Source organism: Mastigoproctus giganteus, chromosome 10 (assembly GCF_048544385.1).
Source record: "Mastigoproctus giganteus isolate SK-2022 chromosome 10, ASM4854438v1, whole genome shotgun sequence".
Taxonomy (NCBI): domain Eukaryota; kingdom Metazoa; phylum Arthropoda; class Arachnida; order Uropygi; family Thelyphonidae; genus Mastigoproctus; species Mastigoproctus giganteus.
In genome coordinates, this window is record NC_143584.1 from 145,064,176 (window position 1) to 145,090,238 (window position 26,063).

Consider the following 26,063-nt stretch of genomic DNA (forward strand, 5'->3'; position numbering starts at 1 on the left):
CTTTCAAATTCAACCCTACTTCACGCCTTTTTGTCAACAATGACCTGTACTTGTTAAGTAATTCCGCTGGTCTCCTACTCTTAATATCATTAGTGCCAACGTGTACAACTATATCACCTTTTGTGCCCTTAAAAGATGATATTCGCTCTACAATGTCATCAACCTTTGCCCCTGGCAGACATACCCTGGTCCTGTTCCACCTATCCTTTTTACAAAGCATGTTCCTCGTTTCCCTGACAATAGAGTCACCAACAACTACTAGTTCCTGTGGGACCAGCGCATTCTGCCTTGGGGGCTGCCTCTGTGTTGCAAGATGACCAAGTTCAAGCTCTGGCGTTGATGTGGGCAGCTGAGAGCTTGATGGGCCCCTCAATTTATTTCTTTCGAGGGCATCCACCCTGCCCTTCAAGGTCTCATATAGGCCCATAACAACGCTGAGTTGTTGCCTAATTTCCTTGCACTCCTTGCATCGTGCACACACAAAGACATCCCCCATGGCAGTATGATGTCCCGTACCTGACTGCTCCACAAACATCAAGCAAACAGTGCATCTTAAAAGGCTGTGATTCAGAGTGCAACTGCCCCCCTCAGTTCTCCCCTGAGCCACAGCACTCCATTAGCTTGAGCCTTTTGCTTTGCTGCTCTGGTCTGAGTCATGATTTTGATTTAATGTCAATAAAATTACAATTTCAGAACAAAATTAAAACCTTAAACTTGTATCCTAACACAGTTATAACGCTATATTTATTTTTCAGTATCGAGTGTTTTCTACGAGTTCCCTTTATATAACTTCTGTATCAAGTTTTGTATTAATTATTTATTACGTTTGTACTCTAAGTCGTTATATATATGTAGTTAAAAGTACAATTTAATTGACAATGAAGTTTAACAAGATTAATAGATTTACTGATTAATTGACAATATTATATTATGCACTATACTATATAAAGCTAATGCTATCGAATTCCAGATATGCTGTATCATGTTACAATGGCGGTAATTATGAACGGTACTTCTACGGACTCTTGAGTATTGATTAACTTACAAATCTCGCTGTCTCAAATTAGAATAAACTAAGGATCCTGACTAGGTCTATAGCTGCTTATAGATAATAATTTGATATAACAATTGGTTAATAAATTGGCTAAATACGGATAAAAACCTCTCGTTCAACGGAGCTGAAATTTGTAACACTTGGATTTGATACTGTTACCAATACTAAGTAATACCCACAAAATCTCTATCAAGTTAAACTTTAAACTAAGTATCGTATCTAGGAATATAAAACTACTCTAGAAAATAAGTAAATATGCCAATTTAAGCTAATAAAACAGAAAATAAATCAGAAAAAACTTCTCTTCTCCAGGAGCCGCAAAATAGCTGTGGCCGTACAGGCTACCCTCGAACCAAATCTAGGCAGTGTTAGGTGGGTGGGAAAACTGCTAGCTTTGGGGGGGGATATAAGGACTAATAGATTAACAGTTGCAACTGGCAAAGATGAAAGGGATTCTTGGACTGCTTCTATTGGAATGAGCAGCAGTCTGGAAAACAAGATGCAGGTTATTTCAGAGACTGCTGGGAGTCATTGCGGTACAAGTAACCATCTGGGTTGTGTTAGGGTAGCTAAGAATAGGAACAGGTGCATGTATACTTGCATGTACACCAATGCTAGGAGTTTGGCAAATAAATTTGATGAATTTGAGGTATTGTTCAAAACATTAAAGGCAGGTATTGTTGGGATATCAGAGACGTGGTGTCACACAGATATAAGGAATGCAGAACTCGAATTTGGGGAGTACAACTTGTACAGGAAGGATAGACAGGGTAGGAGGAGAGGAGGGATTAAGCTATTAGTTAAGAAACACACAAAATCCAAGGAAGTGAAGCCAGTCGTCATTGCTGGACAACGCAGTGTCAAGTCAGTTTGGTGTGACATAAAAATTGAGAGTAGGAGTGTGCTATAGGCCTAATGACTCTGATGAGTATAATAAGAAACTGTAGAAGGAAATAGAGTGGGCCAGTAAATCAGAGTCTTATAATGGAGGATTTTAATTTCCCAGATATTGACTGGAATTCGTGGGTTGGTCACTCACACACTAGCAAGGCTTTTGTGGATTTATTGGATGATTGTTTTCTACATCAGCATGTTCGTGAGGCAAACTAAAGGGAGTAATACTCTTAATCTGATTGTCGGTAGTGATTCTTCATGCATTAAGAATCTGCAGATAAAGTAACCACTAGGTGGCAGCGATCACAGTGTGCTGAAGTGGGATTTACTCAAAGAGGTAACTACCATCAATGGTAAAGGGAAGGGTTTTTGCTTTCGTATACTGTCTCAGACCATTGTAGGTGACTACAATGGTCTGAGACAGTATTTAAATTCTATACGGTGGGACCAACTGATGATGTTATCAACAGCAAATTCAAAATGGGAAGCATTCAAAGAATTAATCTTGGAAGCTACTAGGCTTTACATATCAACTAAGAAATATTGTTCAAGGTTTAGGCCTAAATGGATGTCAGATGAACTAATGAGACCTATGGCAGAGAAGGAAAATGCATGTGATACATATAAATTAATGGGTGACATGGAAGCCTATGATAGATATAAACTGGTCTGTAACCAAGTCATAAAGGAGATTAGGCAGGCAAAGGCAGATTATGAGAGATCCTTGGCAAAGGATGCAAAGAAAAACAACAAAGAGTTCTTTACCTATGTAAACTCTAGAAGGAAAGGGATGAATCAGATTGGTCCACTGGATATTGATGGTTCAGCTGTTGATGATAAGGCTCATGTGGCTAACAAACTAAATGAGTATTTTGCAGCTACATTCACCCATGAGGAATTATTCAGAGAATCATCTAGCTCACTGCCAGAGGTGAGTTAAACTCTGGCAGTGAGCTAGATGATTTTGTAATAACTGAGCGGAAAGTGGAGGAGAAATTGTTGAAGATAAACATAAAAAGGCACCCGGGGTAGACGGGATCTATCCAGTTATATTAAAGGAGGCAGCAAAGGAAGTAAGCAAACCCTTAGCCATAATTATGAGAGCTTCCTTGGTGCTCTTTCTTGAAGATGTGCAAATGTGACCCCAATTCACAATGGAGGATCAAAGGGCGACACAAGTAATTGTAGACCTGTTAGCTTAACTTCTGTTCCAAGAAAATTAATGGAGGCACTGGTTAAAGAAGTATTGCAGGGTCATCTACACAAGACTTCAGTTATAGTTCGGACACAGCATGGGTTTATGTCCAAGTTCAGCGGAAGTCTTGTCTTGTTAATTTGATTGGATACTATGATGTTGTCACAAAGGAACTGGATGCAAAGAATAACTTTGATACCATATGTTTGGATCTTTGAAAAGCCTTTGATAGTGTTGTACATGGAAGACTGCTGAACAAACTGGAGCAGTGTGGCATTGGTGGCAAATTTCTGCTATGGATAAAGGGATGGTTCAGTGGGAGAAGAAGACAGAGAGTGGTAATCAATGTACACTGCTCATCATGGACTAATGTTATTAGTGGAGTCCCTCATGGTTCAGTGTTGTTTTCTGTATTTATGAATGATATTGATGATGGTATATATCAAGCTTAATGTCCAAGTTTGCAGATGATACAAAGGTTGGCAGGGTTTTTAAGGACACTAATGACAGTACGCTGCTGCAACAGGATCTAGAAAAGTTGAGGAGATGGGCTGAGAGGTGGCAAATGAAGTTTAACATTGACAAATGTAAAGTACTACATATGGGAAGCAGTAATCACAGAGTGGCATATCAACCACTGTGGTACTACACTGACAGGTGGTAGAGAACGAAAAGGACCTGGGGGTAATTGTAGATATGAAGTTTTCTGAGAAGTGCAGAAAGTGCTGAGAAGAGTGGCTCATGGTGTCTTGTCAATGATATACAGGAATTTTTTAGCAGGGATAAGGAAGTGATTATCCCCTTGTATAAAGCAATGGTCAGGCCATACCTTGAGTACTGTATACAGGTCTGGAGTCCTCATTTTAAGAAGGATGCAGAGCTGTTGGAATGAGTACAGAGAAGGGCAACAAGATTAGTGAATGGAACAAAGGGTTGCTCTTATGAAGAAACGCTTAAATTTTGCAAATTAGAGTGTCTTGAGACTAGGCACCTGCAAGGTGATCTGATTGAGGTGTATAAAGCCTTGAATGGTTTGAGCATGCTCAATGGTGACCGATTCCTTCTCTTTGCTCAGAATAATCACCTTAGAGGGCATAAATCGAAATTGAGAAAAGACAGATGTAGGATAGTTGTGTGGAAGTTTGCCTTTAACCAGTGGGTAGTTTGCTGGTGGAACAGACTTCCATCCTTTGTTTTGGAAGTTGATAGCCTAAATAAATTTAAGGCTGAACTGGACAGGTATTTGGAACGAATGGAGGGGTGAGATGGGAGCAGTTTTTGTTTTTTTTTTTTTTTTTGGCTGATGCTGCATAAGCTTGCTTTCTTGTATCATATGCCTCTACTAATGCTAATATCTTAGCAGATATTGATCATTACATAAACAGAGAACTCCTTGTTGATTTTTGCCTTCAGCTGGATGGTTAACCCCAGTTGAAGTCACCTAGACTGTAGGAGGGCAACGATAAGTTTTGTGTATATATTTTAATTTTTTTTTTTTGTGTGTGTATATATATATACAAACCTTACTTTGCTAACCTTACTTTATCCGCTGTAATTCTTTAAATCCATCTTGGTATTGTCTTCTTGAATTGTCTTCAATATTATACAACATATTTTATACATATTATGGTCATAATGCATAATTGCTGTAGCAAGTGCGTTGGCCCATAAGTACAGTTTGTTTCAATCTATTAACTTTCTTTCCATATTACTCATATATATATGTAATTATACATATATTTGAATAACATTTAAAATAGTTAGAAACTGAATCTTTCATAAGAAAAATAAAATAAAAATGTACAGTAAACGCCAGAGGCAGCAAATAGCATATTCCTCTACATGATGTTTGAAATATAACCATAGAAATAAATTAGAATAGGAATTAAAAAAAAATATTAAAATAATGCCAGCACTATGGCAAGACAAGAGCAATAATAACAAAAATTAAACATAACAATAAACCATCAGGGAGAGAAGAGAGGGGTAACGAGAATAAAAATATTGCAGCAGAAATTCTAAGATAATTTGGAACATCTAAATGTAATAATAATAAAATAATAATTAATTAAATTTCGAAAGCCAATTAAATAGAAGTGTAACGGTGCTCCCTCTGACGGGCACCTGGTCCAAATTTATGTGAAATATCACTAACAAAGATGTAAACCACTACAATAAAATAAAACAAAAATAAAACAAGATAGACTGACCGTTACACCCCATCTCAACAGAGCACCACAAGGCCAATAATGATCAGGGAATCACTGCATTTCGATTGCTAGACAAAGCGCCGCAAAGGCGAGTCGATCGAAAGATCAGTCTGCCACCCGATCCCCAGATCGAACTGCCAATGCAAAGGACTTGAATAGTGGTGGTCCTGATGCAGCAAAAATTCAAAAATAGAACAGATACGAGCACTCCAATTAACCCTCTCTTCACTCCCTGTTGGTTTATCGTTATGTTTATTTTTGGTTGTTTTCGCTCTTGTCTTGCCATACTGCTGGCATTATTGTTATTTATTTTTTTTAAAAATTCCTATTCTAATTTATTTCTATGGTTTTATATATATATAAAGTGGATTCTGTTTATTTGGGCCACCGGTTAATAGGGGCAGCCATTTATTTGGGGCAAATCTTAAAAAAAACAGAAACCAATCAAGAAAATAGCCAGGGTTTACTTCGCTTAATTGGGACAGCATGCAATTTAATCAGGGCAGGAGACTGCAGCACTGGAGATTACCCTACAATTGTCTCCAACCATATCATGTATTCGGTCGGATTCCTGGAGGTCACAACCATAAAACAATAAAAACAATTGCAGTCACCTGTTTATTGGGCTTTTCTGTTAGTGAAATCTATCATAAACGGACAGTAAACTCGATCTTACTGAATTTCCGATAATACCGACAGATGGAATTCTGTGAGTTATTATGGTGAGATGTGTTTACGCTTCCATGAAATCTTCAATCATATAAAAAAAGTAATTTTCAGATCTTCTCTTCATTCCTATTTTTAAAGCTTTGTAACTCATTACTTTGTTCTCACTTGCACATATCGTGTTACTTGCAATTTGTGTGTGCCATATTCTTTGTTATTGATTGCTTATCTTTTTACTGTTTTAAATTTTAAGCCCACCAACAGAAATGTCAGCTAGTTCGTATGTACATATTACAGTACATATTAATTATTCCAATTATCACGTATATTCTTCCGATTTTCACGTATCATTTAATTTTTTAATTGGTAAGGTTATAAAGGGTAAATTTGTGCTTAATATATCTTCACTTTTATAGCCTGTGGATAATATTCCTCCTATTTTCTCTAATTAGAATCGTTGTTTAATAGAATTAAAATTCAATTCACAAACGTGATCACAATGACCGGCGCTTACTACACATCGTATAGTAAATGGTACTTTACTATGTTGAGTTCATAGTAACATGATTTTGTGGGGGGGGGGGGGTACATTGTATTTTTAACTATTTACGTGAAACTTCAGATAATTGGGGCAGCCACTTAATCGGGCCAAAATGCACTAGTCTTGATGTGTCCCAAATAACCGGAATGGACTGTATTATATTGTGTTGTGTTGAACTGTGCATGTATGTATGTATGTATGTATATGTGTGTGTGTATATATACATATATATATATATACAGTAAACCCCCACTATTTGTGGTATCTGTATTCGCGGTCGCTGATTTAATATAAAATGAAACCTAAAAATATGTGAATTTTAAAGCGCCATGAACATTTTCCACCATAAAAAAACATGGGCGTGGCTAAAATTATCTTTTCCAGTCAAAACAGCGCTCAGTGGGTGGGGGGAGAGGGGTGACAAAATCGCGGTGAGGATGTTTCTCGCTAATCCTTGTTCGGTATGTGTTATGCGTTTGTCATGGAAGGTTTCGTCGTTTGCTTTTAATTTATATGCTTATAAATTGAATAAATTTATCAATTTATAAATTGATATGATTACAAAAGTGATAAATCTACCATTTTACAGTGTAAAACAGACTTTCGCGTGTGTTAACGGAAGAAAATGACTTTATTGTAGACAAGTTCTTTCTAACTCGTACAGAAATATGGCTACAAATAACAAAGGAAATGCCAAAATATCAAAGAAGGTGATCACATTAGCGAATAAAATTGAGCTATTAGACAAAATTTCTAATAGTGAAAGTGCCTCCTCAGTGGAAAAACATTATAAAATCAATGAGTCAACAGTACAATCGATCAAAAAATCAGAAGAAAACATCCTCCGCAGTGTCCGAGAAAACGCGCTAATTGCTTCAAAAATTTGCTCTGTAACTCGTGATGTTAAATTAGGAAAAATGGAAAAAGCTTTAAATCTGTGGATAGAATACCGATCTCAAAATAAAAATCGGTTAAGTTCACTCATCATTCGTGAAAAGGCAAAACTCCTTTATCAACACTTTAGCGTACCTAGTGATAGCACTGGCGGGATAAGTTTTTTAGCTAGCAAAGGCGCTGGTTTGAAAGATTTGTTTGAAATTTCTAATAAATATTACATTTAATATTAAATTGTTTCTTATTTTCATTTCAGTGCCATATGCTTGCATTTCACTATGTACATAGTCATATTATGAAGTACATATAAGGTTGCGGGTTCAAATCCCACCTCAGGCATGGATCAAAGTACTGTAAAAAACCTTGGGAGGTGCATTATGGCCACGGACGCCGATGCGCCAACAACTACCAAAAAAAAAAAAAAAAAGACAAAATTTTAGACTAGTTTTTCTTATATATTTCATACTTTGGAACGGAACCCCTTTATTACTATGGGAGCCATAACTCAGTATTCGCAGCATTTCTCAGGAACATAACCCCCGCGAATAGCGGGGATTTACTTATCAATGTAATGTTACTGAACACTACATTGATGTGAACAAATCACTGTGGTATTCTGTTTTGTGCATATGTGTGAGGTGTACCCATATGCACTACATAGTTTGTTATTACATATGCACAGTAGTTGCATATCGTGTCTTTTGTGCAGTTTGCACTTCTATATACATTACAAGCACATGTGTACAGGGTTAGCATTAGCATTAATGCGGAATTACTTAAGCTGAATTACTTAACAAGTACAGGTCACTGTTGAAAAAAAGCCGTGAAGTAGGGTTGAATTTGAAAGTGTCTGCAATTCTGCCCAGGCACGATAGGAGGGAGTATATGATGAGAGCCTTGTCTATCAATTCGGCCCTGGAAAGATTGTGCAAGGCTCAAGGGGTAGAATTTTTTTCAGCCTGAACTGTACTTGTTAACAGGAGAGATTGCTTCTACAGGGATGGGATACACTTAAATAGAAAGGGTGCAAGAATATTTGCTGATGCTATTGAGGCAGTGTTAGGTGGGTCGGAAAACTGCTAGCTTATGGGGAGACAAAGACAAATAGATTAACAATAGCCACTGGCAGAGGTGAAAGAGATTCTTGCACTGCTTCTATTGGAATGAGCAGAAGCCTGAAAAACAATATGCAGGATATTTCAGAGACTGCTGGAAGTCATTGCGGTACAAGTAAACACATGGGTTGTGTTAGGGCAGCTAAGAATAGAAACAGGTGCATGTATACTTGCGTGTACACCAACGCTAGTAGTTTAGTAAATAAATTTGATGAATTTGAGGTTTTGCTCAAAACATCAAAGGCAGATATTGTTGGGATATCAGAGACATGGTGTCACACAGATATAAGGAATGCAGAACTGGAATTTGGGGAGTACAACGTCTACATAGACAGGATAGGAAGGGAGGAGGGGTTATGCTATTAGTTAAAAAACACATAAAATCCAAGGAAGTGAAACCAGTCGACATCAATGGACAGGGCAGTGTCGAGTCAGTTTGGTGCACCCCATAAGCTTATGGGGTGCACCAAACCAAAATTCTTATGGTTTACCCATAAGCATGGGTAAATCAAAATTGAGAGTAGGAGTGTGCTATAGGCCTAATGACTCTGATGAGTATAATAAGATACTGTACAGGGAAATAGAATGGGCTAGTAAATCTGACATTCTTATAATGGGGGATTTTAATTTCCCAGATATTGACTGGAATTTGTGGGTTGGTCACTCATACAGCACCAAGGCTTTTGTGGATTTATTGGATGATTGTTTTCTACACCAGCATGTTCGGGAGGCAACTAGAGGGAGTAATACTCTTGATCTGATTATCAGTAGTGATTCTTCATGCATTAAGAATCTGCAGATAAAGGAACCACTAGGTGGCAGTGATCACAGTGTGCTGAAGTGGGATTTACTCAAGGAGGTAACTACCATCACAGGTAAAGGGAAAGGTTTTTGCTTTCGTAAAGGCGACTATGATGGGCTGAGACAGTATTTAAATTCTATACAGTGGGACCAACTGATGATGTTACCAACAGCAAATTCAAAATGGGAAGCATTCAAGGAACTATTCTTGGAAGCTACCAGGCTTTACATACCAACCAAGAAATATTGTTCAAGGTTCAGGCCTAAATGGTTGTCAGATGAACTACTGAGACATATGGCAGAGAAGAAAGATGCATGGGATACATACAAATTAATTGGTGAAATGGAAGCCTATGATAGATATAAGTTGGTCTGTAACCAAGTCACAAAGGAGATTAGGCAGGCAAAGGCAGATTATGAGAAATCCTTGGCAAAGGATGCAAAGAAAAACAGAAAAGAGTTCTTTACGTATTTAAACTCAAGAAGGAAAAGGATGAATCAGATTGGTCCACTGGATGTTGATGGTTCAACAGTTGAGGATCCTGCTCGGGTGGCTAACAATCTAAACAAGTATTTTGCATCTACATTCACACATGAGGAGTTATTCAGGAAGGGGAGTGTCGTAGGTGAAGTAAACATTGGCACTGAGCTAGATGATTTTCTTATAACTGAGAGGAAAGTGGATAAGAAATTGTTGAGGATAAAAATAAAAAAGGCACCCGGGGTGGATGGGATGTATCCAGTTATATTAAAGGAGGCAGCAAAGGAAGTAAGCAAACCCCTAGCCATAATTATGAGAGCTTCTTTCGACTCAGGGGAGGTACCCATAGACTGGAAGACGTGAAAATGTAACCCCAATTCACAAAGGAGGATCAAAGGCTGACACAAGTAATTATAGACCTGTTAGTTTAACTTCGGTTCCAGGAAAATTAATGGAGGCACTGGTTAAAGGAGCACGGCAGGATCATCTGAACAAGAATTCATTTATAGCTCAGACACAGCATGGTTTTGTTAAGGGCAGGTCTTGTCTGACCAATTTGATTGAACACTATGATGTAGTCACAAAAGAACTGGATGCAGGGAATAATTTTGATATTATATACTTGGATCTTAGAAAGGCTTTTGATACTGTTGCACATGGAAGACTGCTGCACAAATTGGAGCAGTGTGGCATTGGAAACAAATTGCTGCTTCCAATGGTTGAGTGGCAGAAGACAGAGAGTGGTAATCAATAGACACTGCTCAACGTGGACTAATGTTATTAGTGGAGTTCCTCAGGGTTCAGTGTTGGGTCCATTGTTGTTTTCTGTATTTATAAATGATATAGATGATGGTATATCAAGCTTATTGTCCAAGTTTGCAGACGATACAAAGTTGGCAGGGTTGTTAAGGACACTACTGATGCTATTCTGCTGCAACAGGATCTGGAAAGGTTGAGCAGATGGGCTGAGAGGTGGCAAATGAAGTTTAACATTGACAAATGTAAAGTACTACAGATGGGAAACAGTAACCCCAGATCAACGTATCAACTCTGTGGTACTACGCTGACAGTGGTAGAGAATGAAAAGGACCTGGGGGTAATTGTGCAGGCAGATATGAAGTTCTCTGAGCAGTGCAGACGAGCTGCAAGAGTAGCTCATTGTGTCTTATCAATGATATACAGGAATTTTTCTAGCAGGGATAGGGATGTGATTATTTGCTTGTATAAGGCATTGGTCAGGCCACACCTTGAGTACTGTATACAGGTCTGGAGACCTCATTTCAAGAAGGATGTAGAGCTGCTGGAATGAGTACAGAGAAGGGGCAACAAGATTAGTGAATGGAACAAAGAGTTGCTCTTACGAAGAAAGGCTTAAGTTTTACAAATTACAGAGTCTGGAGACTAGGCATCGGCGAGGCGATCTGATAGAGGTGTATAAGGCTTTGATGGCTTGAGCATGCTCAGTGTCGATGGGATTCTTCCTCTTGCTCAGAATAATTACCTGAGAGGGCATAAATTCAAATTGAGGAAGGACGGATGTCGGATAGATGTGCAGAAATTTGCCTTTAGCCAGCGGGCAGTTGGTTTGTGGAATAGACTTCCATCACTTGCTGTTGAAGTTGATAGCCTAAACAAATTTAAGGCTCAGCTTGACAGGTATTTCGAACGAACGGAGGGGTGAAATGGGAGTAGTGGTTGTGCTTTTTTTTTGGCTGATGCTGAATAAGCTTGCTTTCTTGCATCATATACCTCTGCTAATGCTAATGCTAATTAGCATTAGCATTAGCATTAGTAGAGGCATTTGATGCAAGAAAGAAAGCTTATGCAGCATCAGCCAAAAAAATAAATAAATAAAAAATAAACACTTCCACTTCACCCCTCTGTTCGTTCGAAATACCTGTCCAGCTGAGCCTTAAACTTATTTAGGCTATCAACATCCACCACAAGGGATGGAAGTCTTTTCCACCAACCAACCACCCGCTGGCTATAGGCAAATTTCCTCACGTCTATCCTACATCTGTCTTTTCTCAATTTGAATTCATGCCCTCTCAGGTGATTATTCTGAGCAAGAGGAAGAATCCCATCAGCATTGAGCATGCTCAAACCATTCAAGGCTTTATACACCTCTATCAGGTCACCTCGCCGGTGCCTAGTCTCCAGACACTGTAATTTGCAAAACTTAAGCCTTTCTTCGTAAGAGCACCCCTTTGTTCCATTCACTAATCTTGTTGCCCTTCTCTGTACTCGTTCCAGCATCTCTACATCCTTCTTGAAATGAGGCCTCCAGACTTGTATACAGTACTGTAGGTGTGGTCTGACCATTGCCTTATACAAGGGAATAATCACCTCCTTATCCCTGCTAGAAAAATTCCTATATGTCATCGACAATACACCATGAGCTACTCTTGCAGCCCATCTGCACTGCTCAGAAAACTTCATATCTGCCTGCACGACCACCCCCATGTGCCTTTCATTCTCTACCACTGTCAGTGTAGTACCACAGAGTTGATACGTTGCTCTGGGGTTGCTGTTTCCCATATGTAGCACTTTACATTTGTCAATGTTAAACTTCATTTACCACCTCTCAGCCCATCTGCTCAACCTTTCCAGATCCTGTTGCAGTAGCATAGTGTCAGTAGTGTCCTTGACAACCCTGCCAACCTACGTATCGTCTGCAAACTTTGACATTAAGCTTGATATACCATCATCAATATAATTTATAAATACAGAAAACAATAATGGACCCAATACTGAACCCTGGGGACTCCACTAATAACATTAGCCCACGATGAGCAGTGTCCATTGATCACGACTCTCTGTCTTCTCCCCCTCAACCACCCCTTTATCCATCGCAGCAATTTGCCTCCAATGGCACACTGCTCCAATTTGTGCAGCAGTCTTCCATGTGCAACAGTATCAAAAGCCTTTCTAAGATCCAAGTATATAATATCAAAGTTATTCCCTGCATCCAGTTCTTTTGTGACTGCATCATAGTATCCAATCAAATTGGTCAGGCAAGACTTCCGCTTAACAAAACCATGCTGTTTCTGAGCTATAACTGAAGTCTTGTCTAGATGATCCTGCAGTGCTTCTTTAACCAGTGCCTCCATTAATTTTCCAGGAACAGAAGTTAAACTGACAGGTCTATAATTATTTGTGTCGCCCTTTGATCCTCCTTTGTGAATTGGGGTCACATTTGCACATCTCAGTCCATGGGTACTTCCCCTGAGTCCAAGGAAGCTCTCATAATTATGGCTAAGGGTTTGCTTACTTCCTTTGCTGCCTCCTTTAATATAACTGGATAGATCCCATCCACCCCCAGGTGCCTTTCTTGTATTTATCTTCAGCAATTTCTCCTTCACTTTACTCTCAGTTATTGCAAGATTTTCTAGCTTATTTCCAGAGTTGAATACACCTCTGGCATTCCCCTCGCTGAATAACTCCTCATGTGTGAATGTCAATGCAAAATATTCATTTAGTTTGTTAGCTACTTGAGCAGGATCATCAACAGTTGACCCATCGATATCAAGTGGAACAATGAGATTCATCCCCTTCCTTCTAGAGTTTACATAAGTAAAGAACTCTTTGCTGTTTTTCTTTGCATCCCTTGCCAAAGATTTCTCGTAATCTGCCTTCGCCTACCTAACCTCCTTTGTAACTTAGTTACAGATCAACTTGTATCTATCATACGTTTCTGTGTCACGTGTTCATTTGTATGTATCCCATGCATTTTTCTTCTCTGCCATATGTCTCATTAGTTCATCTGACATCCACTTAGGCCTAAACCTTGAACAATATTTCTTAGTTGGTATGTAAAGCCTAGTAGCTTCCAAGATAAGTTCTTTGAATGCTTCCCTTTTTGAATTTGCTTTTGGTAACATCATCAGTTGGTCCCACTGTATAGAATTTAAATACTATCTCAGTCCATCGTAGTCGCCTTTACGAAAACAATAACCCTTCCCTTTACCCCTAATGGTAGTTACCTCTTTGAGTAAATCCCACTTCAGCACACTGTGATCACTGCCACCTAGTGGTTCATTTACCTGCAGATTCTTAATGCATGAAGAATCACTACTGATAATCAAATCAAGACTATTACTCCCTCTAATTGCCTCCCGAACATGCAATGTAGAAAACAATCATCCAATAAATCCACAAAAGCCTTGCTAGTGTGTGAGTTACCAGCCCCCAAATTCCAGTCAATATCTGGGAAATTAAAATCTCCCATTATAAGACTCTCTGATTTACTGGCCCACTCTATTTCCCTGTACAGTTTCTTATTATACTCATCAGAGTCATTAGGCCTATAGCACACTCCTACTCTCAATTTTGATCTCCCAATGCTTATGTCACTCCAAACTGACTCGACACTGCACTGTCCAGCAATGTCGACTGGCTTCACTTCCTTGGATTTTATGTATTTCTTAACTAATAGCATAACCCCTTCTCCCTTCATACCCTGTCTATCCTTTCTGTAGACATTGTACTCCCCAAATTCCAGTTCTGCATTCCTTATATCTGTGTGACTCCACGTCTCTGAAATCTCCACAATATCTGCCTTTGATGTTTTGAGCAATACCTCAAATTCATCAAATTTATTTACTAAACTCCTAGCATTGGTGTACACGCAAGTATACATGCACCTGTTCTTTTTCTTAGCTACCCTAACACAACCTATGTGTTTATTTGTACCCCAATGATTCCCAGAAGTCTCTGAAATATCCTGCATCTTATTTTTCAGGCTGCGGCTCATTCCAATAGAAGCAGTGCAAGAATCACTTTCACCTCTGCCAGTGGCTACTGTTAATCTATTAGTCCTTGTGTCCCCCCAATCTAGCAGTTTTCCGACCCACCTAACACTGCCTCGATAGCATCAGCAAATATTCTTGCAGCCTTTCTATTTAAGTGTATCCCATTCCTGTAGAAGCAGTCTCTCCTGTTAACAAGTACAGACCAGGCTGAAAAAATTCTACCCCTTGAGCCTTGCACAATCCTTCTAGGGCCGAATTGATCGACAGTGCTTTCATCATATACTCCCTCCTATCGTGTTTAGGGTTGAATTTGAAAGTGTCTGCAATTCTGCCCAGACACCATAGGTCATTGTGCAATAGAACCTATTACTGGTTACACAATAACCACAAATGGTTATTGTGCAATAGAACCTATTACTCCATGTTTCTGTGTTTCATTTTTATTTACGGTCCTTACATTAAGCTGTGTATTTAAAATATGCAAAACTTTAGTGTGTATCTCCAAATATAAATAGCATGCTATTTCTCTTACTGGATAAATCCTTTTTTTTTTTGTTTTACTCTTAAGAAGTTTCTTATATAGCATTCTCTGAATACTATAATTTCATAATTTCTACAGAGCCAAAAGAGATTGAAAGAGCAATATTTCCAGAGACTTTGTTGATAACATCTATTGCAGGAACTGTGATGGGAGACTTTACTATAAGGACACAAAATATTGACTACAAAAATCATCATTGCTTTCTGATTACAATTGCTTCCTCCTTCAAAGCTTATGACGCTGTATTTAATGCTAGTATTACAGCTTATGTTACCATGAATTTAAGAACATTAGAATACACTCAGCATACTTCTTTTCAGGTAAAGTATAAAATTAAAAACAAATAAATCTGTTTAAATTTAATTTAATAAGAAAGTAAAGTATGCATTTTAGAAATTAATGCAACTGTATGAAATTTTTGGATAGCTCAAGGAATTTTTTGTTTGTGGATATCAAATACTCTCAAGTGACTTAGTTGACAAGAGAAAAATTTGTATGATTTGTTTAAAAAAATGAATTAAAAATTATAAATTATGATAAAAATGTGAGACCACATAAAAAAGGAAGGAAGAAAACATCCTAAAGGGTTAAGTATTGGAGGAATTGAATGATTACAAATTGAAATAGTTATTCTCATAGCTGCAAACTCTTCTTAGTTTAACATTGAGAATACATCTTTTTGATTCAATGTGACTCCTTGTCCATCTTACTTTAATAAAGTAGTTCATAACATAGAGTTTGTGTCTTTTTGAAATAATATAGTGTTTTTTCCATCTTTTTCTTTTTGCAAAAAAATATAAAATTGTGTTAAAATTGGAAAATTTTAAAAAATTCTGCAAATTTATTATTTTCATTAAGAGATATGGCAGAGGTAAATGCTTGAGAATAGTTTCTCGCAATTATTGAGTTTGCCATAAAAAAAAAAAACCAAACAGGTTTTTTTTTCTGCAGGCTTTTCATTTTCACTGTAGTGCACACAATACAGCTCAGGGATGATACACTCTCTCAGTTTAGAAAGCAATAAAGATTAAGAAAAGGACTTCATGTTTATTAAAAACTAATATCATTAAAGATTTACTTTCAATTAATTAAGTGTACTGGATGGTAACTCCTCTAACTCAGATTTTCAGTAGAGTCAAAACACTGCTCCTCCTTGTCAGTAAATTAGCAGAAGCTATCTTCCTTGTCATACGAATTATAAAAGACCAATAAAAGACATTACACCATGATTGCCAAAACAAGTTGATGAACTGATTAAAGCGTGCCACAACAACTGCAGCTGGCTTTACCATAAGTGATTTATACATTATGGTAAAAAACATTAGTACAGTTCTACCAATGTCGTGCTATCCAGTGTGTGCTGATACAATCCAGTGAAGTGTTACGAGTACATTCAAATATTTAATGCACTAATAGCTATATGACTTCATGAATAAATATGGTAAATTGTCAACTTAGTTTGGTGGCCAGCTGACTTTTTTCATGAATTCCTAATACCCAAGCCTGTTTCCCCTATAATACCCATAGTTACATAAGTTTCACATCTTTTACATGCTATGATGGTTTCCTGTAAACAACTATAGTAATTGTATATACTCATGATTCCTATGATAATTTGGTATATGAGCAAAAAATTTTATTTTTTATGAAATTAAAAACCTGTCTGCAATTTATTTATTTATGAGATTAGAAGCAAATCTGCCTTATAAATTTGAAAGTAAAATTAAAACAAGGGTTTTGGTTTCATTTTTGGTATTGTTTTGGCTCAAATACATTGCTGGTGCATTGCTGTTGTGGTTATGCATTCTCAGTATTCATAGTTTTAGTGGAACAGTAACTAGCAGAAGTGCTTGTTAATATGTGGTTCAGATGAATGAAAAGAGAAAACAAAGTGAGGGTGCCCCTGAAACTGTTAGAATAAAAAAGTTTATGATCAGTCTGATTGGCTACTATGATTCAGTAACAAACAAACTGGTTTCAAATAATTTTGGCATATTTAGATTTTAGTAAAGCTCTTTGACACTGTTCCACACGACAGACTGTTTGTACAAATTGGAGCAGTATGGCATTAGGGGCAAGTTACTACTATGGATAAAGAGATGGTTAAGTGGCAAAAGACAGAAGGTAGTTATAAATGGACACTACTCTTCTTGGACTAATGTTGTAGTCCCCCAGAGTTCAGTTTTGGGTTCCTTTGCTATTTACAGTATTTATTAATGATACTGATGAAGGCATATCAGGCTCTTAGAAAGGCTTTGATACTGTTGCACATGGAAGCCTGCTGCAAAAATTGGAGCAGTGTGGCATTGGAGGCAAATTGCTGCTATGGACAAAGGGATGGTTGAGTGGGAGAAGACAGAGAGTGGTAATCAATGGACACTGTTCTTCATGAACTAATGTTATTAGTGGAGTCCGACAGGGTTCAGTGTTGGGTACATTGTTGTTTTCTGTATTCATTAATGATATTGATGATGGTTTATCAGGCTTAATGACCAAGTTTTCAGACTTTACGAAGGTCGGCAGGGTTGTTAATGACAGTATGCTGCTGCAACAGGATCTATAAAAGTTGAGCAGATGGGCTTAGAGGTGGCAACTGAAGTTTAACATTGACAAATGTAAAGTACTACATATAGGAAGCTGTAACTCTTGAGCTGTTGCTCCGGGATATGCGGTGGTCATTCCATGACCTTTCCGCATCCTCCGTATTTGGTGGTGACGGGCTCGAACCCTGGTCTAATCAAGAAGCGTGTGCTACGCACTGCTGCTCCTTCCCACCTGGCTACAGAGGCGCCTCTCTCCTGAGCAATGTATGAACTGAACTGTGTGGTACTACACTGACAGTGGCGCCTCAGTAGCCAGGTGGGCAGAAGCAGCAGTGCGTAGCACATGCTTCTTGATTAGACCGAGGTTCAAGCCCATGACCACCAAATACGGAGGATGCGGAAAGGTCAAGGAATGATCACCGTATATCCCTGGAGCAATATGGCCTTAGTTGCTAATGCTCCTAAAAACCAAATAACAAAACAACAACAACATAACTTCACTGACAGTGGTAGAGAAAGAAAAGGACCTGAGGGTAATTGTGCTTGGTTTGGTTTGGTTTGGTTTTGGTTTTATTGGCGCATTAGCTACTAAGGCTATAATGCGCCAAGACCAGGTCCGGGGTAATTGTGCAGGCAGATATGAAGTTTTCTGAGCAGTGCACATGGTCTGCAAGAGTAGCTCATGTGTCTTGTCAATGATATACAGGAATTTTTCTAGCAGGGATAAGGAGGTGATTATCCTCTTGTGTAAGGCAATAGTCAGGCCACAATTTGAGTACTGTATGCAACTCTGGAGGCCTCATTTTAAGAAGGATGTAGAGCTGCTGGAACAAGTACAGAGTAGGGCAAGGTTAGTGAATAGAACAAAAGGTTGCACTTACAAAGAAAGGCTTAAGTTTTGCAAATTACAGTTTTTGGAGACTAGGCACCTGCAAGGTGATCTGTTTGAGGTGTGTAAAGCCTTGAATGGTTTGAGCATGCTCAATGCTGATGAGATTCTTCCTCTTGCTCAGAATAATCATCTTAGAGGGTATAAATTGAAATTGAGGAAAGACAGTTGTAGGATAGAGGTGCAGAAATTTGCTTTTAGCCAGCAGGTGGTTGATTGCTGGAATAAACTTCCATCTATCATTGTAGAAGTTGATAGCTTAAATAGATTCAAGGCAGAACTAGACAAACACTTGGAGCAAGTATATGGGTGAAATGAGAAGGTTTTTTTTTTTTTTTGGCTGATGTTATATAAGCTTGCTTTATTGCATCATGTGCCTATTCTAGTGCTAATGTTAATAAAAAAAAAAAAAAAAACATAAAAGCTTGAATTGGTTAAGTAGTTACTCAACCTGAAGAATTTTGGACTTGTGAATTCCACTAATATTTGTTTCTGTGACCACTATAGACAAGTTAAGGTACACAGTAGTTAATAAGAATAAACAAGTGCTCATCTTTCTGTGATGCCTACAAATTTATGTCTTTAGCTTTTTGTCCAAATTTTATTTTTAACATAATTTATTGCTTCAGTCACAACTGCAAAGAAATTTATTAACTTATTTGCTTTTCTCATTTGTAAGATCAATAATCAAAAGAGAGAGGTATTTTTAGAATTCACCTAATTAGAAAAATTAATAAAATAAAATAAAATATAATTAGGAGAGATATGAGCCATATAACAATCTTATTTATATAAGATATTTATGGAGACATAACTTTCACCAAGATTATGCTCATGTTTGGTAGCAAAAATAAAAAGGATAAATCTGTGAAAGTAGAGAATTTTATTTAGAACACCACTGTTAAAAAAATACACAGAAATATATAGTGCCAGTTTATTATAAATAACAATGAATTTGTGATTTTACCTCCCAATGTTCATTAGTCAGCTGCAGTAAATCTAGAAAAGAAGATATACACATCAGTTTCAGAGAGATCCATTATGTTTGTCATTAAACATGAAGAATTTCAAGATAATGTAAGTAAATAATTCTTTCAGATATTATAATATACAAATATTTTCTGGTTAAATAAATACAGTGAAAGTCTGTTATCACAAGTATGGCCTATAACAAAAAGTCTTCTCTAACAAACTTTATTAATGTTGTTCATTGTTAATGTGAAGGTGCCGGCTACAAGCTGTGGCTATTAAATAAACAGATTGCACATGAAGCCACTACATAACCAAATGCCACCTGTGAAACAAAGGCAAAACAGTTGACTGTGAACCTTTCCTAGTTGTTTGCCAAGCCACATTCCAACATGTTCATTCACTTTGCAGTGAGACAAGTTTTCATTACCTTGTGTTTTTTGCAGTTTGCTGAAAATGACAGACAAAAGAATCAAACAACGAATCAACCTCAAATTTTTAACAAAACTCAAGTAAATACCAATTGAAAGTTATGAATTGTTTCATCAAATTTACGGGGAAGATACTATGTCAAGACCTTGTGTATGAATGGTATAAAAGATTTTTTTGAAGGAAGAGAGAATGTGGAAAACTATGAACAACCAGGCCATCCAGTATCCCTGAAAACTGATGAAAATGTGGACCAGTAAGGACATTGTTTAGATGTGATCATTGTTTAAGCATTAGAAACGTTGTTCAGAACTCAAAATGGACAAAGAAACAAAAGTTTTAACTGAAAATTTAGGCATGAGAAAAGCATGTTTTTGAATTTTTGAATGAAGATCACAAAGAATGAGAAGGCTCTAAATTTGTAAAGATGTTTTGAGAAAAAAATTAACAAAATCCATATTTTCTGAGTACTGTAATTAGTAGTAGTAGTGGAAAATGATGCAAGAAAGGTGAAGGCAAATTTTCACACATCTGTCCTGCAACCTTCCTTTCTTCCTCAACTTGAATTTATGTCCCCTCATGTGTATAGTCTCAGCAAGAGAAAGAGTTCCATCACCATTTAGCTTAGTAGATCTATTCAAGACATTAAACATCTCAATCAGATCTTCCTGCAGGGGCCTAATCTCCAGATACAGCAGTTTGCAGAACTGAAGCCTTTCTTGGTAAGAGTAACCTTTTGTCCCCTTCACCAGTTTGGGTGCTCTTCTCTGCACCTGTTTCAGCAGTTCTACATCCTAAAGTGAAGCTTCCACACATATACATTACTCAAGATGCAGCCTAACCATGGCCTTATACAAAGGAATAATTGCCTTCTTATCCCTGCTAGCACAGTTTCTGTATATCACTGACAAAACCCCATGAACTGTCCTGCCAGCATGTCTGCACTGCTCAGAGAATATCATGTCTGACACCACAATTACCTCCAAATTTTTTTCATTTTCCACTGTCCTGAGTGTAGTATCACATAGTTTATAAAGTTACTCTGGGGTTACTTCTACCTATATGCAGTACTTTGCATTTGTCGATGTTAAACTTTAGTTGCCATTTCTCAGCCCATCTGCTCAAATTTTCTAGATCCTGTTGCAGTAGCTCATCCTGATTACTGTCATTAACCACTCTACCTTTGTATCATCTGGAAACTTAGATGTAACCCTTCATCAGTATCATTAATAAATATTGAAAACAACAATTGGTCCAGCACTAAACCCTGGGGGATCCACTAATAACATTTAGTCCATGAAGAGCAGTGCCCATTGATAATCATTTTCTGTCTTCATCCACTCAACCATCCCTTTATCCATAGCAATAACTTGCTCTTAATGCCACATTGATCCAGTTTGTACAGCAGCCTTATATGTGCAGCAGTATCAAAAGCCTTCCAGAAATATAAGTATATAATATAAAAATTATTTTTTTCATCCAGTTCCTTGGTTACTGCATCATAATATCCAATCAGAATGGTTAAAACTCGACCACTCCTTACCAAATGCATGCCATGATTGTAGTATAATTGCATTCCTGTCTAGATGATCCTGCATTACTTCTTTAACTGTTGGTTCCATTATTGTCCCTGGAGCAGACATTAAGCTAACGGATTTGTAATTACTCATGTCACCTTTTGATTGGCGATACACATTTGCACATTTCCAATCCATAGGGATCTCTCCTGAATCCAATGATGCTCTCATAATTATGGCTAAGGGTTTGCTGCCTTCCTTAATATAATAATGAGAGGTTCTGGGAGGCTGGGGTTTTTAGACCAAACTTCAAATTACCTGCAAGTTATTTTTATCAGCACTCTATCATAGTTAAGAGTTGTACTAAACTAGTCTCTAAACATGTTACAAGGGGTTGCCCACGGGGATCAATTCTTGGCCCCCTGCGTTGGAATGTTGTGTTTGATTTTTGGCTCACCAGGAAATTTGAAGGAACAAATATGATTGCCTATGCAGACGATCTTACCATCCTTGTCCGCGGAAATTCAAGGAAGAATCTGGAAGACACAGATAACTGCGTCTTACAGGAACTTTCATCTTGGTCTGCAATTCACAAACTGCAAGTTTCAACAACTAAAACATGACAGATGCTTTTAAAAGGAAAATTATATAGAGAATGTCCACCACTTGTAAAGTATAGAGGACAGACAATTAAATATATTGCCATTACAAAATATTTAGGTATTCAACTTGATGATGCCTTAAGTTTTCTGCCACATACAAGGTATGTGAAAGAGAAGTGTAAGTCTTTCTTATCCAGATTGAGACAGGTAACCAGGCAGGAATAGGGCCTGAGAGGCCATTCACTCAGGTTATACTATAATTGTGTTTTTTTACCTATCATTGCTTATGCAGCTGGAGCATGGGGACATAGGGCCAACAAGTCTGCAATTATGAAACAGCTTCTGCAGGCCCAGCGTGCTGCCCTCCTGATGATGTGATGGGTGTATAGAACCACTTCTACTATGGCTTTGCAGGTGTTATTGAAAAATTACCTCTACACTATGAAATACAATACAGATATATGATGTATAACCTGAAGAATATTCCTTAATATAATTGGATAGATTCCATCAAATCCAGGCACCTTTTTATGTTTAGCTTCAAAAATTTCACTTCTGCTTTCCTTTCAGTTATCACATAATCATTTAGCTCCCTGTTAGAGTTTGATAAACTTCTGGCATCCCCTCCTCTAAAGAATTTCTCATGTCTGAATGTAGATGCAAAATACCAATTCAGTTTGCTGATAACATGATCATCAGAGTCATCAACAATTAACCCACTAACATCAAGTGATACAATGTAATTTAACCCCTTCCTTCTACTGTTAATATAAGCATAAATATCTTTGCTGCTGTTTTTTTGCATTATTTGCCAAAGACTTCTCATAATCTTTCTTAGCTTGCCTAACCTCCTTTTGATCTGATTACAGACTAATTTATATATACCATATGGTTTTGTATCACCTGATAATTTAAATGCATCTTGTGCATTTTGAACTATCAATATCATTGATGGTTCTCCTTTCTCCTTTCTTCTAGAGTTTACATAATGGGAGATGGTTCTCCCATCTCCTTTCTTCTAGAGTTTACATAAGTAAAGAACTCTTTGCTGTTTTTCTTTGCATCCTTTGCCAAAAATTTCTTGTAATCTGCCTTTGCCTGCCTAACCTCCTTTGTGGCTTGGTTACAGACCAGCTTATATCTATCATAGGCTTCCATGTCACCTGTTAATTTATATGTATCCCATGCATTTTTCTTCTCTGCCACATGTCTCATTAGTTCATCTGACATCCATTTAGGTCTAGGTCTTGAGCAGTATTTCTTTGTTGGTATGAAAAGTGTAGTAGTTTCTATGATTACTTTCCTGAATGCTTCTCATTTACTTGCAGTGAAAGTTGACTGCTTCAGTACAACCCAGAAAGTAAAAGATGGTCAATGCAATGGAAGACAAAACAATCCCCAGACCAAAAATGCAAGAATATCAAGATCAAAAACAAAAATATCAAGCTCAAAAACAAAAACCATGCTTCTTGTTTTCTTTGATATTAAAGAATTACAATAGTAAAAGTAATACTATTTGCCATATAGTGCAAGGAATCCACAGGCTTTTTCTGTTCTGGCAAAAAACAAACAACACTAAGTAGATAAGAAAATACAAATTATATGCTTCACTCATCATATAGGTAACTATCCAGTTGTCCTTTGAATTTATTCAAACTGTCAGCCTCAGTTACCTGTGAGGGCAACTCGTTCCAGCAATCAATTACTTGCTGGCTAAAAGAAAACTTCCTACAATCTAACCTAAATCTCAACTCCTGTAATTTTAATTTATGGCCCATACTTCTGGAATTCTTTAACAGTGAAAATTTCACCTCATTCATTTTACTAATCCCTTTCAGAGCCTTATAAACCTCAATCAGGTCACTTCTGTTTGTCAAACTCTGTAGCCCACATAATGAATCTTTCCTTGTATGGTCATCCTTTTACCAATCTCACCATTTGAGTTGCCTGTCTTTAGACCCTTTCAAGAAGCTCAATGTCTTTTTTCAGATAGAGTCTCCATACTTGAACACAGTATTCCAAATATTATGGCTGAATACATCCCACCATCACATACTATAGTTTGGTTCTGACAAGGCTGCTTGAAAAAATTTGAAAGAAGAGATCTTAATTGTGGAAGGATGGTTGGATGTTGCAGCTCACAACATGTTATCTGTTTACCAGTTTCTGGCCAAAAACAATTACCTGTGTGAACATGCACCCTTCTCACCAGACTTAGCTTCCTGTGACTTTTTTCCTCTTCCCTAAACTGAAAAGTGTACTTAAAGGAACCCATTTTAGTTCATTGAAGCATTCAGAAAAAAAAATGACCAAAGTGTTAAAATGACTTATAGAAGACGATTTCCAGAAATGTTTCTTGGCTTAGAAGAAACCCACGAAACAGTGTATGCAAACCCAAGGCAATTAATTTGAAGGGAGTAACTTGTAAGGTATGAAATCTCTCTATACATTAAAAAAGTTTTCCTCCTTGTGATATTTAATCGAGCCAATGGGAGAAGAGGGTGGGACAATTACCTCACTTATTTGAGTCATAACTGCCTCCATAATGTTCACCAACCTCATGCACATGCTTCGCTGTCTAATATATGACCACACCTGGCATCATTTGATGTTCCATTGTAATGTTAGCTGATGAAGGGACCTGATATAGTTTGCATATTTGTAAATAGTTTAGTATTTTGTAAATATTTTAAATATTTGTATAGTTCATAAATATTTTAGTCCTGCTCTTTTGGATGCAACAGTATTGCTCATACATTACATAGGTCATTTCCTAATTAGATATTGATCAGTGCATTTCAACAGGTGTGTCTAGAATCTGTGACATTTGATTTGCTAATTATACATAATTAACACAATGCCATGTGTGTTAACACAAGTAATTAACACAATGCCATGACCTAGATTATCAATCACCAATTCCGAGAGAAAATGATGCCATCATGAGTCTTCACGGAAATATAAAGAGAAACATGTGCCGAAAGGTTATGAACTAATCATAGAATAAGTTCAATGACAATGGAGCAAGTACAAAATCAATGCTACAGAAATGGATAGCTAATATGGACGAAAAAGGCCAAAACTCAGCACACCATTAAACGGCAGCTCAGATATAACGTAAGATCTTTACAAGATCCTGATAACTAAGAAACCACTGATGTATCATATTGTGATTTTGGTGATAGGTTTGATGATAGATGAATTGTGGTGGATAATCTTTTCACAGTGAACTTGGAAGAGCTACACATTCATGTTGTCATGAAGAGAAGGTATGTTTACTGATGGCAGATACCTATCCAGATGCTTTAAAGACTTTGTTTTTGATAACACGGGAAAAGGGAGACACTTCTGAGAAAACAACAATCTTTACACCTTTCCATCTTTTAATGCAAAAAACATGGAATTTCAAGGTAGCAATGGTCCTTATATAATGCGAATATGAGGAAAGGAACAATGAGTTTAATGTCCATTAGAGACGTTCCACAATTCAGCCAAATCTACATTTATGACAACAGAGAAGCATTGGTGGAACAAGCTAAAAGAGTGAAAAGGACTTATGTAGACTCAAAAGTTTTCTCGTTCAAGTCTACAGCAGCAGGGGTTGGAGCCCCTAGTATTTCATTATATTTGTTTTACTGCAACAGGCTTGTTATTTAATGGCCACACCTTGTATTAATGGGTACCTTTTCTGTATGCTTGCAGACGTTTTAAATTAAGGTTTTGCATTGCCTTTATTATTTTCATTGTTGTATTATGTCATTCACCAGATCAGTAATACTAGAATCCAATGTATTTTTTGTTATTTTTCTTAAATATTTGACACATCTTGCTACTGCTACAATTCTTGTATTAACTTTCTAATGGGCATGTCAAAACTGGTATACAGATTTCAAATCTGTAATCAAGTTTTTACAAAAAACCAGTAAGAAATATTTGAAAATGGGAAATTTTAAAAATTTATTCTTAATTCT

The 26,063-nt window shown here is 37.3% G+C and overlaps 1 protein-coding gene across 1 annotated transcript in view; it reads left to right on the plus strand.

Annotated features, from left to right (window-relative positions):
- LOC150079336 (uncharacterized) overlaps positions 1 to 26,063 on the plus strand; it is a 283,854-nt gene that overhangs the window by 124,778 nt on the left and 133,013 nt on the right. Inside the window, exons 10-11 of the mRNA XM_090383035.1 lie at positions 15,222 to 15,463; positions 19,560 to 19,652. Coding sequence (XP_090239161.1) covers positions 15,222 to 15,463; positions 19,560 to 19,652 — 335 coding nt within the window. The remainder of the gene's footprint in view (positions 1 to 15,221; positions 15,464 to 19,559; positions 19,653 to 26,063) is intronic.